Here is a 14436-nt window from a genome sequence, read left to right as displayed (position 1 = left end):
AGAATTGGTTTAACAGTTTCCATCAGAACTGTTAGACTTTTAGCTAGAAGTAGGTTAGATTTTATGTCACTTGCCCATTCTAAGAAACACTTAAAATCCAAACAATAGCAAGAGAGTGAAAGGTGTTTAATCATCTTGCAACCTCTGTAACTTTTCAAAGTCAGTTTACATAGTGTGTCACCACCATAATCTCCTAAACAGTTTATAGCATGTAAATGACTGTTCTATGTATACGTAATTGTAAATGAGTTTCGTTAATAGCAGTAATTTTAAAAAACCTTTCCCCTGGGCCCCAACCTTAAGGCTGAGTTCATTCCAAGTGAAGCCCATGTTATAGTTGACCGTAGACTAGGTTCAGATAAGTCTCACTTTTGCTCAACAGTAACCTTAATGTCTGGAGGAGGGGCCAGAGGACTGGTATGGTCTTCCCTGGCTCCTGGGGATCAGGCTTTCTCTAGAACCAGTGGTGAATGGGCTGGGCCCCCAAGGGAGCTCTCCTTTCCCCCTCCAAATTACCCCAGAGCCCAGGCAGAGGGATTCCAGGCACAAGGCCAGATTTAGTGTGGGCTGTCACCACCCCTTGTATCTACCTCCTGGCTGTTAAAAACCCTAGGTGGGTCACCATCTGCATTTTGCAGCTAATGAAACAGAAGAGAGGAGATAAATGACTTGTCCAGAAATAAAGGGAGAACCAAGATTAAGATTAAAACCCAGATTTTGCCAAATTGCTAGCCAGTTCTCCACATTACGCTACCCTCCTCAGTCTACCTAGAAACCAACAAACTGGTGGTTTATCAGTAACTAGCACATCCCTAGCACTACAGTTAATCTTCTGCCATTATCTTTTTCTTCTGCTATTGTCATTTCTGGAGATTTGGACAGTGTAAAAACAGGCCATACAGAGGAATAAGAGACCAGAAAGTCATCTAATCTACTCCCCAGGCTTCAGGCAGCACTGCATTGAAACCAATCTAGATTTCCAGAAAGGATAATTCTACCACCTTCCCTTGAATTTGAGTGCCACATAATCCATCCTAAGTCCACTATCTTTTATTCTATGTTGACTGGAGAGAACTATTTTATTATTTAAAAAAAACATTAAAATTGCATTTTAATGTTAATTGGTAGTATTAATAAGTGGCAAACATAGGTCTCATATAAGAGGTGGTAATAAAGAACTTGAAATTTTTGGAAAAATATGATCTATATTTAATAAAACCCCATCAGTGAGTGAAAATTGGTTTCATTGTTAACATTTTCACTATCCTGTTTCTCCTAGGGTCTGTAGTTACCTGAGCAAACTTGCCTCTCACTTTATAGGAACTTGTCTCAGGATTTAGATCGGTGGTTTCTTTCTCAGGCTATTACAGCTGGGGAGCCATTTCATTATGCTGGGAAGTTTTCTGAACCTTCGATGTAATTAATTCCTTTAATAGGCTCCTCTTTAGGGACGGCCCATTAGTAGACATCACCGTGAATTAACATCTTAGTCCAGGAGGAAAGCTCTTTGGAGGCAACAGCGAAACAGATAAATCTTTGTTGAGAGATGTGACCAGGGGACTTAACCACGTTCCTTGTGGTTTCAGAATGACATGCATATTCTGGGACCCATAGATAGGCAGAGATAGTTGTCTTCTCAGTAATACCCTGACCACACCAGTTCTTTACCATAAAGAGATAGTTCTGAATGTTGTCATTTCTTAGGAAAAAGTGGTGTGGCGGGTGTGCACATTGAAGGCCAAGGAATGAAACTCTGCCCGCTGACTGACTAACGCCCGTGAAGAAAGGCTACCAGCCATTTAAAGCACACTTGAAGACTGCTGGACAAATCCATTCTATATTAACCTGCGAAGGATTCTTACCCTCCTCCCTTGCTCTGGTTAAATAGTAATGAAGTCTTTCTGTTGGAGTTTGAGTATTTTCTTGATTAGTTTCACATTGCTTTGGGTTCAAAATTCTGGCTCTACTAGCTGTGTGACCTTGGGCAAGTGATTTCACTTCTGTGTATCTTAGATGTCTCATCAGAAATCGAGATAACAGCAGGACCTGCCTCCTTTGGTGTGGAAGGGATTAAACGGATGAGCACGAGTGGGTGCTTAGTAGAACGCCCAGCCCAGAGGAAGTGCCACTGATGTTGACTAATACTATGATTAGCTCTGCTGAGTGGAGGTGCCACCATACCACATAGGCCTGAAACACAGAAGCTGAAAAACTCTGACAAAGCAGAGGAGTGGGTATGTGGGCCCAGGGAGGGGCACAGCTACAAAGGAACATGAAGAAACTTCTGGGGGTGACAGAAACGCTCTATATCTTGATTGTGGTGGCAGTTACCCTGGTGTAAAACTTAAAAAAGAAACCCACTCAAACAATTCTTTCCCTGATTACCCCCTTCAATATACTAGCCCAGGCTCTGATCACTTTACATCTGGGTTGATGCAAGAGTTGCCTGGTTGATTTTCTGTCTCTGAGCTTTTTCTTCTCTAATTCCTCCTTAGTGTGCCCATGCTCACCCCCACTTCTGTGACCACATCAGTAAATGTACCTGGAACAGTGTATGTGGCTGTTTGTTTAAAAAGGAGGGAAAGAAACCAACGTGCGTATGCTAGTATGTTTACTTATTTATGCCTAAAATAACTCTAGAAAGACATATGAGAAAGTGGTTACCTTAGTCACCTATGGGGAGGAAAACTGGGGACAGGGAGGGAGGGATGTGTTTCACTCTATAGCCTTTAGTTCCTTTTGAATTTTAAGTCATGTGAATGAAATTACCGAATCAAAAATAAATAAATAAAATGTAGGAAATAATAAGAACCCTGCCAAGTTCATCTATTCATTCAACAAGTATTTACTAGGCATCCACCACTTGCCAGGCATGTATCAGGGTTAAGGTGTCCACGGCCGTGATTGAGTTTCATCAGCAGGATCCTTCATAAACTGTGCGTCACAGGCTGTGCCTGCTTGTTTAGCTTTAAAGCTTGCTTACAGGAGATAGACAGTGCACTGGTTAATTACAGTGGCCATGGCTGGCATATGATTTAGGAAAAAACAAGGTCAGTGTCAATTATGGTAGAAGGGACTTCCTTCCACATACTGAAAAGACGTAAAAAGCTGCGGAGTAGCAAGGGTATCAGATAATACCTTGTAACTAACGTGTATTGAGCATTAACTCTCTTTATGCCAGGCATTCTTCAGAGTGCTTTACCTATATTAACTCACTTAGTTCTCACAATAACTCTGCGATAGAGACACTATTATGGACCGCATTTTGCAGATGGGGAAACTGAAGTACAGAGAGAGCAAAAAACTTGCCCAGAGTCACACAGCTAGTAAGTAGGACGACCAGGGTTTGAACCCAGGCAATGTCTAACTCCAGAACCCTCAGCTTTAACAACTTCACTCTATTGCCTTTTGGGAAAAGGATTTATAAAATGTTCCTTTGCTCCCAAAATCTCTCTGTTGAAATTCTACCTTTAATAACAGTGTCATAGAATTTTACACCTAGAAGAGACCTCAATATTCATTTGATTCAATTCTTATCCATAGAGCAACATCCTGGACAACTCGGCTTGAACACCTCTAGTGATGGGGAACTCATTACAGTCAGAAGCAGTCACGGATAAAAAAGTCAAAGAATAGTGGTTACTTTTATGGGGAAGAGAGGAGTAGCCCTTTGCTAGAGGTACAAAGGCAATTTCTGGAATGCTGGCAATGATCTTTTTTTTGGTCGCGCTGCGCGGCTTGTAGGATCTTAGTTCCCCGACCAGGGATTGAACCCGAGCCACAGCTGAAAGCGCAAGTCCTAACCACTGGACCTCCAGGGAATTCAATGATCTATTTCTTGAATGAGTGGTAGATACTTAGGTGTTTGCTCTGTGATAAATCATCAAACTGTAAAAATAAAAATAGGGCTTCCCTGGTGGCACAGTGGTTGAGAATCTGCCTGCTGATGCAGGGGACACGGGTTTGAGCCCTGGTCTGGGAGGATCCCACATGCCGCGGAGCAACTAGGCCCGTGAGCCACAACTACTGATCCTGCGCATCTGGAGCCTGTGCTCCGCAACAAGAGAGGCCGCGATAGTGAGAGGCCCGTGCACCACGATGAGGAGTGGCCCCTGCTTGCCACAACTGGGGAAGGCCCTCGCACAGAAACGAAGACCCAACACAGCAAAAATAAATAAATTAATTAATAAACTCCTACCCCCAACATCTTCTTTAAAAAATAAATAAATAAAAATAAATAAAAATAAAAATAGAGATTAAAAAGAATTTAAAATTTTTTCCAAAAAAATCAAAATTCCATATAAAACTCATTCACTCATTCAAAACAAAAAAGAAGCAGTCATGGGCAGCTCTAATTGCTAACGAAAACATTAAAATCCATGTGCCAGGCACCTTGCATAGGGGAGAAAGTCTTCAATATGTTGAGCCTAAACCTTCCTCCCTGCCACTTCTTCCTCCTGGGTCTGTGTGTTCTGTCTTTGGAACAACACAGATTGTGTCTCTGGTTCCTGCATTTCCAGACAGCCTCACATATATTTGAAGACAGCTATGAAGTTCTCCTTAGACTTTCTTCTTCCCTGTTTATTCAGTCTCTTCTCATATCTCATTCCCTATGTGAGATTCAGTTTTCGTATAAACAAGCTTTTGTTTTAAAGTGCAAATGTGGGAGGGCAGCACATTAAGCTTAATCTGATGCTTCCCTTCCATCAAACTGTCTTGAGGGAAAGGAGTGGGGAGGGTGCTGAGAACAGAAGCAGTTGGGAGCATGGTTCAGGTGCCAGCCCAGGCTTGGAGAGGGTGTCCATGCGGGATCTCGGGGTAGGCAAAAAGTAGCACAGGAACCCTGAGCTCCTGAGACTAAGGAAGGGGATGTGCCAAGAGCTAAAAAATAGCAAAAGTGATGAACACCTGTTGAGCACCGACTATATGCATACTGGGCACTTAGCTTGAATTGCCTGGCTTAATCCTCACAACTATGTCACTAGGTAGGTACCGCTGTTATCCACATGTTATAGATTGAGTAATCCAAGGGCTAGAGCAGGGAAATAACCTGTCTAGAAAACGGCAACCAGGTTCTGCAGCCAGCACCCTAGCCTTGTCCTTAACTACCTTGCTCACAGAAAGATGAAAACCTAAATTTGCCTCCTTACCCTAGAGCCGATTAGTAATTATCTAGATGGAATCCAGATGCCCCAGACTCCTCCGGCCTTCAGGAGTCCTGCGGTACACAAGTAATGAACCCCACTGTTATACCAGGTCCCTAAGTATTTGAATCCCCAAGGAATGGTTTGTGCTCCATCAGTCTGTCTTAGATGTTTTTGGCTCTCTGAATCTGCCTGCCTCACCACTCCTGCCACGGGGAAACCCTTGTACTGCTGAACCTCATGGCACAGTTGAGACCAGACCAGACTGTTTAGTGAGACTTGCTCCCAGGGTCCCCTACTGAGCAAATCTCACGGCAACTTCCAGCCAGGTTGCAGTGATCAGCTTACCCTCCACCTTCCCCACTGTGAGCCCACCACCTCCAGAGTCAGTCTCAACAACTTCGACACTCCCAGAAGGTAGACCCTATTTGCAGAGATGTAGTCACCCAAGGAGAAGTGATGTGAGCTGATTAGCACCTCATGTCTCTCCATTTCTGGATAGGATCTTGGCTTTACCATTGCAAAACCAAAGAGCCCATTAATTAAGGCCCTCCTCCTCTACAGAAACTTGCAAACTGCATAGCAAGTCTCAGCCAGGGCCTCATTACACAAACACACAATCATATTGAAAATATTACCTTTTTAAAAATATATATATAAACTAATAATTTCTAAAGAGGATACATTTGGGACAAAGGCATTTCCTCGCTTGTTCGGAATCTAGACTCATACCATGGGAGGACCTTTCTTTAACTCTTAAAAGCACAGTGTGTTAACTCTCATTTTATCACCTGGGTCTTCCTTCTGACCGATGATGATTACAACTGAGAATTATTTTTACTATAAGAATCTGTGGAAATCTCTCAAGATCCAGTACTGTTGGGTTTGAAACCATGAATTGACAATTTTAAGACACACTGAAAACTGGCTCTAATGGTTAGTGTTATTTTTAAAAACATATACACAACTTTGAACTTGTGTGAATGTAACTGACACTGATGAACATGTCCAGTCTCTTCCTGGTAGAGGTGAACTGGAGAATGAAAGAACCCAGATACCATAGGGACCTACAAGAAGGGAAATGAAGGTGTGGTTTTGGTGCCTGGCTTCAAAGGCTAGTGGCAATCACAAACCTAACCTGTCTCTTTCCAGCTAGACCAATTTTCTGTAAAGACAGAAAAACCCCAGACAGCCAAACTTCCCCTGCAAACATGTTAATTTAATAATGTCCCAGTTTCCAAGCTATCTGCAGCTGATTTTTATAAGCACACTGATAACCCAGGCACCAGCAGCGTGAGGGAATGGCTAGTGTGCCAAAGCTTAGGCTCCCCAGCTCGGGGTCTAAGTCTTTCTTCTTTTCCCTGAAGTTCCAGCTCCTTGATGAACTTGTGTTTACTCATTGCATTATTATTAAGGACAGAAATGAATAGACTAGAAAAGAGGTTCTTTTTTTTTTTTTTTCCCCATCCCAATAAATCATCCAGTAAATAGCACTGAACAGCCTCCAATCTTGATAGCTGGTTGCACATATGAACTCTGCTGTGTAAAATCAGCTAGTTCACGTTTTCTTAGTTCTCAGATCCTCTTGATAGCAGATCTCTTTCTTTGTGTGCCCAGCCCAGGGCACAGGCCCAGCAACTTCTCTCTGCTGCCTCACACACACTGCATCAGACATACACATTCCACCTATTAGTATCCATTGTGGAGGGGGTGGGGTGTTAATAGAGACGGTAAACTCACTAAAAAAGTATCTAGACAGATTCAGATTCTAGACTTAAAGAACCTGCCACCTTAGGCTAAGTTTATGAAAATTATAAATATCGATTAAGAGCTAAATTCCCCTTTTAAACAAAATGGTTCCTTCTGAGATCCAGATTGACTAATCACTCCCCACAACTAATTTGCTCTGAGAGTCAAAGCCTCCTAGAGTATTTATGAAGCTTCTTTGTGTTCAAACGCTTGGGGGGCGGGTAGGATCACTGCCTCACAAGGCAGGCTGTTTCAAATTTTTGACAACCTGTGGAGTTACAAAGTTCCTCCTTATACTGAGTCCAAATGACCTCCTATAGCTTTCACCAATTTGGTCTTGGATCTACGCTCTGGAGAGACACAAAATAAACCTAATCCTTCTACTAGACAGCTAATCTCTTTATATGATTCTCTTAAAAGAAATTGTGGTGACTCAGGCTACAATTCTATCAAGGATATAATAAACCCAATACCTTCCCCCTCCTCCTCCTTTTAGTGGCAGAGTGAGCTTATGTGAGTGTACTTAACATGCTGGGAGAAGGGAAAATGCTCCTCTCTGGCAGGCCCCAGTGCTACAGGCCAATTCAAGACCCCAGTTTGGAGGCTGCCTATGGGCAATCAGAAATGGATGAGAGTCTCACAAAAGGTAGTGCTGGACAGGCAAGATCCCTCAGATTTTTCTCTGTTACAACCCACAGCCTTCTGCTGGCTAAAGTGCATGTCTAGCCCCAGAGATTCTCCTTTTAGCCTGGATCAGGGGTCCTGGGTTCTCAACCTTTTGTGTGCATTAGAACCCAGGGAGTTTTCCATAGGGCCCACCCCTTGAGATTTTGATTAGTAGAAATGAGGCAGGCCTAGTAATCTGTATTTTAACAAGCACTCCAGGTACTGATGTACTTTCTACACTGATCTGAATGAAGAAAAAAAAGATGAGCCAAAAAATACCTCGTATTTTGGCTTTATTTAACCAGAAAGCACACACACTTATAACATTTAACTTATTGGTCCTATCCATTTAAACAAAATTATTAAATTTCATGTTATATAAATAATAAAAATAACACTTTGTCATTTATTATTCATCTGATACTAATCATTAAGTCTATCAAAATTCTTCCAGAATAAGGAGAGGACTAGTAGCATCATCTGCAGGTTACAGACTGATAAACTGAAGTTTTGGGGGAAGCATTTAACATGGGCCTTCAGAAGGGAGCCAGGCTCCTGCACTGCAGCCTAGTCCTGTCAGGCTGGCCAACAGAACAGGGTGGAGGACCAGCTTTGAGGAACTCTACAGGGAGAGTACGTTTTGGTCCAACACTTAGCTGATCAACCTCATGATTGAAGTTAACACAAAAATCACACCTGGATAAGCACCACCACACACATGCTATGCAATTTTGTGGGAATTTTAATAAAGCTAAAGAGGGATTCTAGCACACGGGTTACAACAAGTTAAAATGTTTCACAGTAGTCTAAGTACCTGGGAAGTTTAATTATGCAAAGAAAACCCTCTTTTCTTTGAGAACAACAGATTAACAACAAATTTAGTAAAAGGTTTTGGTGATAGGAACTTACTTTCCTACTAAGACACTTCATGCATATTTGTTGCAAAATAAACTTATTTTAGAATAAAAGTAGCAAAGGCATCTAACTTTCATTTTCTGTCAGGGATGAAGACTTTCACTGGTTCGCTGACCTTCCTCTTCTTCCTGGAGCTCTCAGAACTTTGCTGACTGTACGCAAAATTCATTCTTTGAATCTGTGAGAATCACCAGAGAGAGGCACAATTCAGCAGAGATTTTGATGTCTGCACAGGCATATACAAGACAGGTAGACCAAGCATTAATCCCTCTTGCTGCATAACCAATCTAAACCTGCTTTCCTGTGGGCTGGTTTAGCCCTACACAGAGGCCCTGCTGCCAGTATCAGAGTCTGGAATTCAAAGTTTCAGGAGCTGAGGCCCCTGGAGGCAGCCAGTTTCAGGGACAGTTTCTTGGCTCTCTTTAGTGAATTCAGCACATCCAGCTCTTGAGAGAAGAGTTGTCAAGGTGTGGGGCCAACAAGGGGCAATTAAGGGTCAGGAGAGATCTAGGGCACTGGTTGGTTTAGAGGCAAATAGAATTGAAGTCCCTTTTCAGTTAGCAGAAACATACAGCCTTATTATTATTATTATTATTATTATTATTATTATTATTATTATTTTTAATCATAGGTTCAGATTAAAGAATTAGGAAGGACCATAGCCCTTCTTTCTGCTTGATGAGACTTATATGTTATTGATTAAAGACAAGTTGATTAGTGAATCATCATAGACATATATTTCTCCATTGGGCTCAGCTTTGGTAAAGATTTTAGAATTTATATTTGCTTAACTGAGTGAACAACCAGATGTCAGACGATCCCTAATGCCTGGAATTCCAAGAAACACATGGAGGGCATTTTTATATTTTCCAGCCACTAGATGGGAGGAAAGGTTTTTCCATGTTCTCTGTTCTTTCTTTGGAGGAAAATGGAATAAGATATATACTTTTTTTTTTTTTTTTTTTTTAGAGGGGAATTTTTTTTTTTAATTAATTAATTTATTTTTGGCTGTGTTGGGTCTTCGTTTCTGTGCGAGGTCTTTCTCTAGTTGCGGCAAGCGGGGGCCACTCTTCATCGCGGTGCGCGGGCCTCTCACTATTGCGGCCTCTCCTGTTGCGGAGCACAGGCTCCAGACGCGCAGGCTCAGTAGTTATGGCTTACGGGCCTAGTTGCTCCGCGGCATGTGGGATCTTCCCGGACCAGGGCTCGAACCCATGTCCCCTGCATTGGCAGGCAGATTCTCAACCACTGCGCCACCAGGGAAGCCCAAGATATATACTTTTAAGCAAGATTTAGAATATCTAGTAGAGGTTCCAACATTATTCTTTTTCTCTTTTGTTATAGATACAGGTTATTATTATTGACATGTTTTTACTACAAAATAGTGGAAATGTCATTAAAGCATTTAAGTACTATTTAGAACCAAAGATTGGGTCTACAAATGGCTAATTTAATCACTAAATTTTCATTTTAGAAAGTAGTTGAATTTCTGATTTCAGAAACCACAAATTCCCTTTGGCTTAAACCAAGACATTGACTATATAGAGCAGTAAAACTCTGAGAATATAAGTAGAGCTGCTCTTCAAGTAACTGGTTTGCTTAGATATGCAAAGTTTGAAATGGTCTGCCTAAAGGAAAGGAAATAGCAACATAAAAACCCAAAGCACAAAAACCAACTTCTGCATCTAGGAGATGAATGTGTTACAGTGTAGCTGTAAGAAAAAGTACTTGGTAAAATTCAGCTTTTTAAAAAATGTTGCTTGGGCATGCTTTCTATTCAAATGAAATTATTCTCACTTCTATCAAGTCTGGATACACTGGGAAGAAAACAAGATGGGTGTACAAGTTGCTCTGATGGTTTAATAGTGTTTTTCTCTTTTTCTTCTTTGCTCAAAAGTAAACCAGAGGGCTTCCCTGGTGGCACAGTGGTTGAGAGTCCGCCTGCCGATGCAGGGGACACGGGTTCGTGCTCCGGTCTGGGAAGATCCCACATGCCGCAGAGCGGCTAGGCCCATGAGCCATGGCCGCTGAGCCTGCGCGTCCAGAGCCTGTGCTCCGCAAGGGGAGAGACCACAACAGTGAGAGGCCCGCGTACCACAAAAAAAAAAAAAAAGTAAACCAGAGTTTTATTACAAGTTTCAGAGCTGTAATATTATTACAGTGAGTTTATCAGAACATCTTTAATAATGTATACAATCTCAAGGCAACCAGTGAGGTCTGGGAAGTCTCACTGGTTTATAGAAAACTAGTGGATTCGAAAGCAAGTGTGTGTCAGTCAGGGGATACTTCCTAACATAGATCAATAGTCCATATTCTGAACTATATAAACCAACAAATTTATCCATAGAAAGCAACATTTGAGAAACATTTTTCAGGTGTGCTCTAACTGGCTGAGTTTGCACCTTTGATGCCAAAGCCACCCAGGCAAGCATTCCCCTGGAGGTGTCCAAGTTAAAAAACTGGGAGTTGAGGGAGACCTTCAAGATGGCGGAGGAGTAAGACGTGGAGATCACCTTTCTCCTCACAAATATATCAGAAATACATCTACATGTGGAACAACTCCTACAGAACACCTACTGAACGCTGGCAGAAGACCTCAGACTTCCCAAAAGGCAAGAAACTGTCCACGTACCTGGCCATGTGGCTGACAGGGTCTTGGTACTCTGGCCGGGTGTCATGCCTGTGCCTCTGAGGTGGGAGAGCCGAGTTCAGGACGTCGGTCCACCAGAGACCTCCCAGCTCCATGTAATATCAAACAGCGAACGCTCTCCCAGAGATCTCCATCTCAACGCTAAGACCCAGCTCCACTCAACAACCAGAAAGCTACAGTGCTGGACACCCTATGCCGAACAACTAGCAAGACAGGAACACAACCCCACCCATTAGCAGAGAGGCTGCCTAAAATCATAATAAGGTCACAGACACCCCAAAACACACCACCGGACGCAGTCCTGCCCACCAGAAAGACAAGATCCAGCCTCATCCACCAGAACACAGCCACTAGTCCCCTCCACCAGGAAGCCTACACAACCCACTGAACCAACATTAGCCACTGGGGGCAGACACCAAAAACAACAGGAACTACAAACCTGCAGCCTGCGAAAAGGAGACCCCAAACACAGTAAGTTAAGCAAAATGAGAAGACAGAGAAACACACAGCAGATGAAGGAGCAAGGTAAAACTGCAGAAATACAAAGGATCATGAGAGATTACTACAAGCAACTATATGCCAATAAAATGGACAACCTGGGGCTTCCCTTGTGGCGCAGTGGTTGAGAGTCCGCCTGCCGATGCAGGGGACACAGGTTCGTGCCCCGGTCCGGGAGGATCCCACATGCCGCGGAGCGGCTGGGCCCGTGAGCTATGGCCGCTGAGCCTGCGCGTCCGGAGCCTGTGCTCCGCAACGGGAGAGGCCACAACAGTGAGAGGCCCGCGTACCGCAAAAAAAAAAAAAAAAAAAGGACAACCTGGAAGAAATGGACAAATTCTTAGAAAAGCACAACCTTCCAAGACTGAACCAGGAAGAAATAGAAAATATAAACAGACCAATCACAAGCACTGAAATTGAGACTGTGATTAAAAATCTTCCGACAAACAAAAGCCCAGGACTAGATGGCTTCACAGGCGAATTCTGTCAAACATTTAGAGAAGAGCTAACACCTATACTTCTTAAACTCTTCCAAAATATAGCAGAGGGAGGAACACTCCCAAACTCATTCTATGAGGCCACCATCACCCTGATACGAAAACCAGACAAAGATGTCACAAAGAAAGAAAACTACAGGCCAATATCACTGATGAACATAGATGCAAATATCCTCAACAAAACACTAGCAAACAGAATTCAACAGCACATTAAGGATCATACACCATGTTCAAGTGGGGTTTATCCCAGGAATGCAAGGATTCTTCAATATATGCAAATCAATCAGTGTGATAAAGCATATTAACAAATTGAAGGAGAAAAACCATATGATCATCTCAATAGATGCAGAAAAAGCTGTTGACAAAATTCAACACCCATTTATGATAAAAACCCTCCAGCAAGTAGGGATAGAGGGAACTTACCTCAACATAATGAAGGCCATATATGACAAACCCACAGCCAACATCGTTCTCAATGGTGAAAAACTGAAACCATTTCCTCTAAGATCAGGAACAAGACAAGGTTGTCCACTCTCACCACAGTTATTCAACATAGTTTTGGAAGTTTTAGCCACAGCAATCAGAGAAGAAAAAGAAATAAAAGGAATCCAAATCAGAAAAGAAGAAGTAAAACTGTCACTGTTTGCAGATGACATGATACTATACATAGACAATCCTAAAGATGCTACCAGAAAACTACTAGAGCTAATCAATGAATTTGGTAAAGTAGCAGGATACAAAATTAATGCACAGAAATTTCTTGCACTTCTATACACTAATGATGAAAATCTGAAAGAGAAATTAAGGAAACACTCCCATTTACCATTGCAACAAAAAGAATAAAATACCTAGGAATAAACCTACCTAAGGAGACAAAAGATCTGTATGCAGAAAACTATAAGACACTAATGAAAGAAATTAAAGATGAAACAAACAGATGGAGAGATATACCATGTTCTTGGATTGGAAGAATCAACATTGTGAAAATGACTTTACTACCCAAAGCAATCTACAGATTCAATGCAATCCCTATCAAACTACCAATGGCATTTTTCACAGAACTAGAACAAAAAATTTCACAATTTGTATGGAAACACAAAAGACCCCGAATAGCCAAAGCAATCTTGAGAAGGAAAAACAGAGCTGGAGGAATCAGACTCCCTGACTTTGGACTATGCTACAAAGCTACAGTAATCAAGACATTATGGTACTGGCACAAAAACAGAAATATAGATCAATGGAACAGGATAGAAAGCCCAGAGATAACCCCATGCACATATGGTCACCTTATCTTTGATAAAGGAGGCAAGAATATACAATGGAGAAAAGACAGCCTCTTCAATAAGTGGTGCTGGGAAAACTGGACAACTACATGTAAAAGAATGAAATTAGAACACTCCCTAACACCATACATAAAAATAAACTCAAAATGGGTTAAAGACCTAAATGTAAGGCCAGACACTATCACACTCTTAGAGGAAAACATAGGCAGAACACTCTATGACATAAATCACAGCAAGATCCTTTTTGACCCACCTCCTAGAGAAATGGAAATAAAAACAAAAATAAACAAATGGGACCTAATGAAACTTAAAAGCTTTTGCAGAACAAAGGAAACTATAAGCAACACAAAAAGACAACCCTCAGAATGGGAGAAAATATTTGCAAACGAAGCAATGACAAAGGATTAATCTTCAAAATATACAAGCAGCTCATGCAGCTCAGTATCAAAAAAACAAACAACCCAATCCAAAAATGGGCAGAAGACCTAAACAGACATTTCTCCAAAGAAGATATACAGATTGCCAACAAACACATGAAAGGATGCTCAACATCACTAATCATTAGAGAAATGCAAATGAGGTATCACCTCACACTGGTCAGAATAGCCATCATCAAAAAATCTACAAACAATAAATGCTGGAGAGGGTGTGGAGAAAAGGGAACCCTCTTGCACTGTTGGTGGGAATGTAAATTGATACAGCCACTATAGAGAACAGTATGCAGGTTCCTCAAAAAACGAAAAAATAGAACTACCATATGACCCAGCAATCCTACTACTGGGCATATACCCTGAGAAAACCATAATTCAAAAAGAGTCATGTACCACAGTATTCATTGCAGCTCTATTTACAACAGCCAGGACATGGAAGCAACCTAAGTGTCCATTGACAGATGAATGGATAAAGAAGATGTGGCACATATATACAATGGAATATTACTCAGCTGTAAAAAGAAACGAAATTGAGTTATTTGTAGTGAGGTGGATGGACCTAGAGACTGTCATACAGAGTGAAGTAAGTCAGAAAGAGAAAAA

General features: G+C 41.8%; 1 protein-coding gene across 1 annotated transcript in view; it reads right to left on the bottom strand.

The window, feature by feature from the left end:
- Positions 1–8547: 8547 nt before the first annotated feature.
- HORMAD2 (HORMA domain containing 2) overlaps positions 8548–14436 on the bottom strand; it is a gene marked incomplete at its 3' end in the record, with an annotated part of 75601 nt that continues 69712 nt past the window's right edge. The window contains exon 10 of the mRNA XM_079717543.1: positions 8548–8652. Coding sequence (XP_079573669.1) covers positions 8548–8652 — 105 coding nt within the window. The remainder of the gene's footprint in view (positions 8653–14436) is intronic.

Source organism: Hyperoodon ampullatus (genome assembly GCF_949752795.1).
Source record: "Hyperoodon ampullatus genome assembly, chromosome: 13".
Lineage (NCBI taxonomy): Eukaryota > Metazoa > Chordata > Mammalia > Artiodactyla > Ziphiidae > Hyperoodon > Hyperoodon ampullatus.
This window is presented reverse-complemented; position numbering and strand designations above follow the sequence as displayed.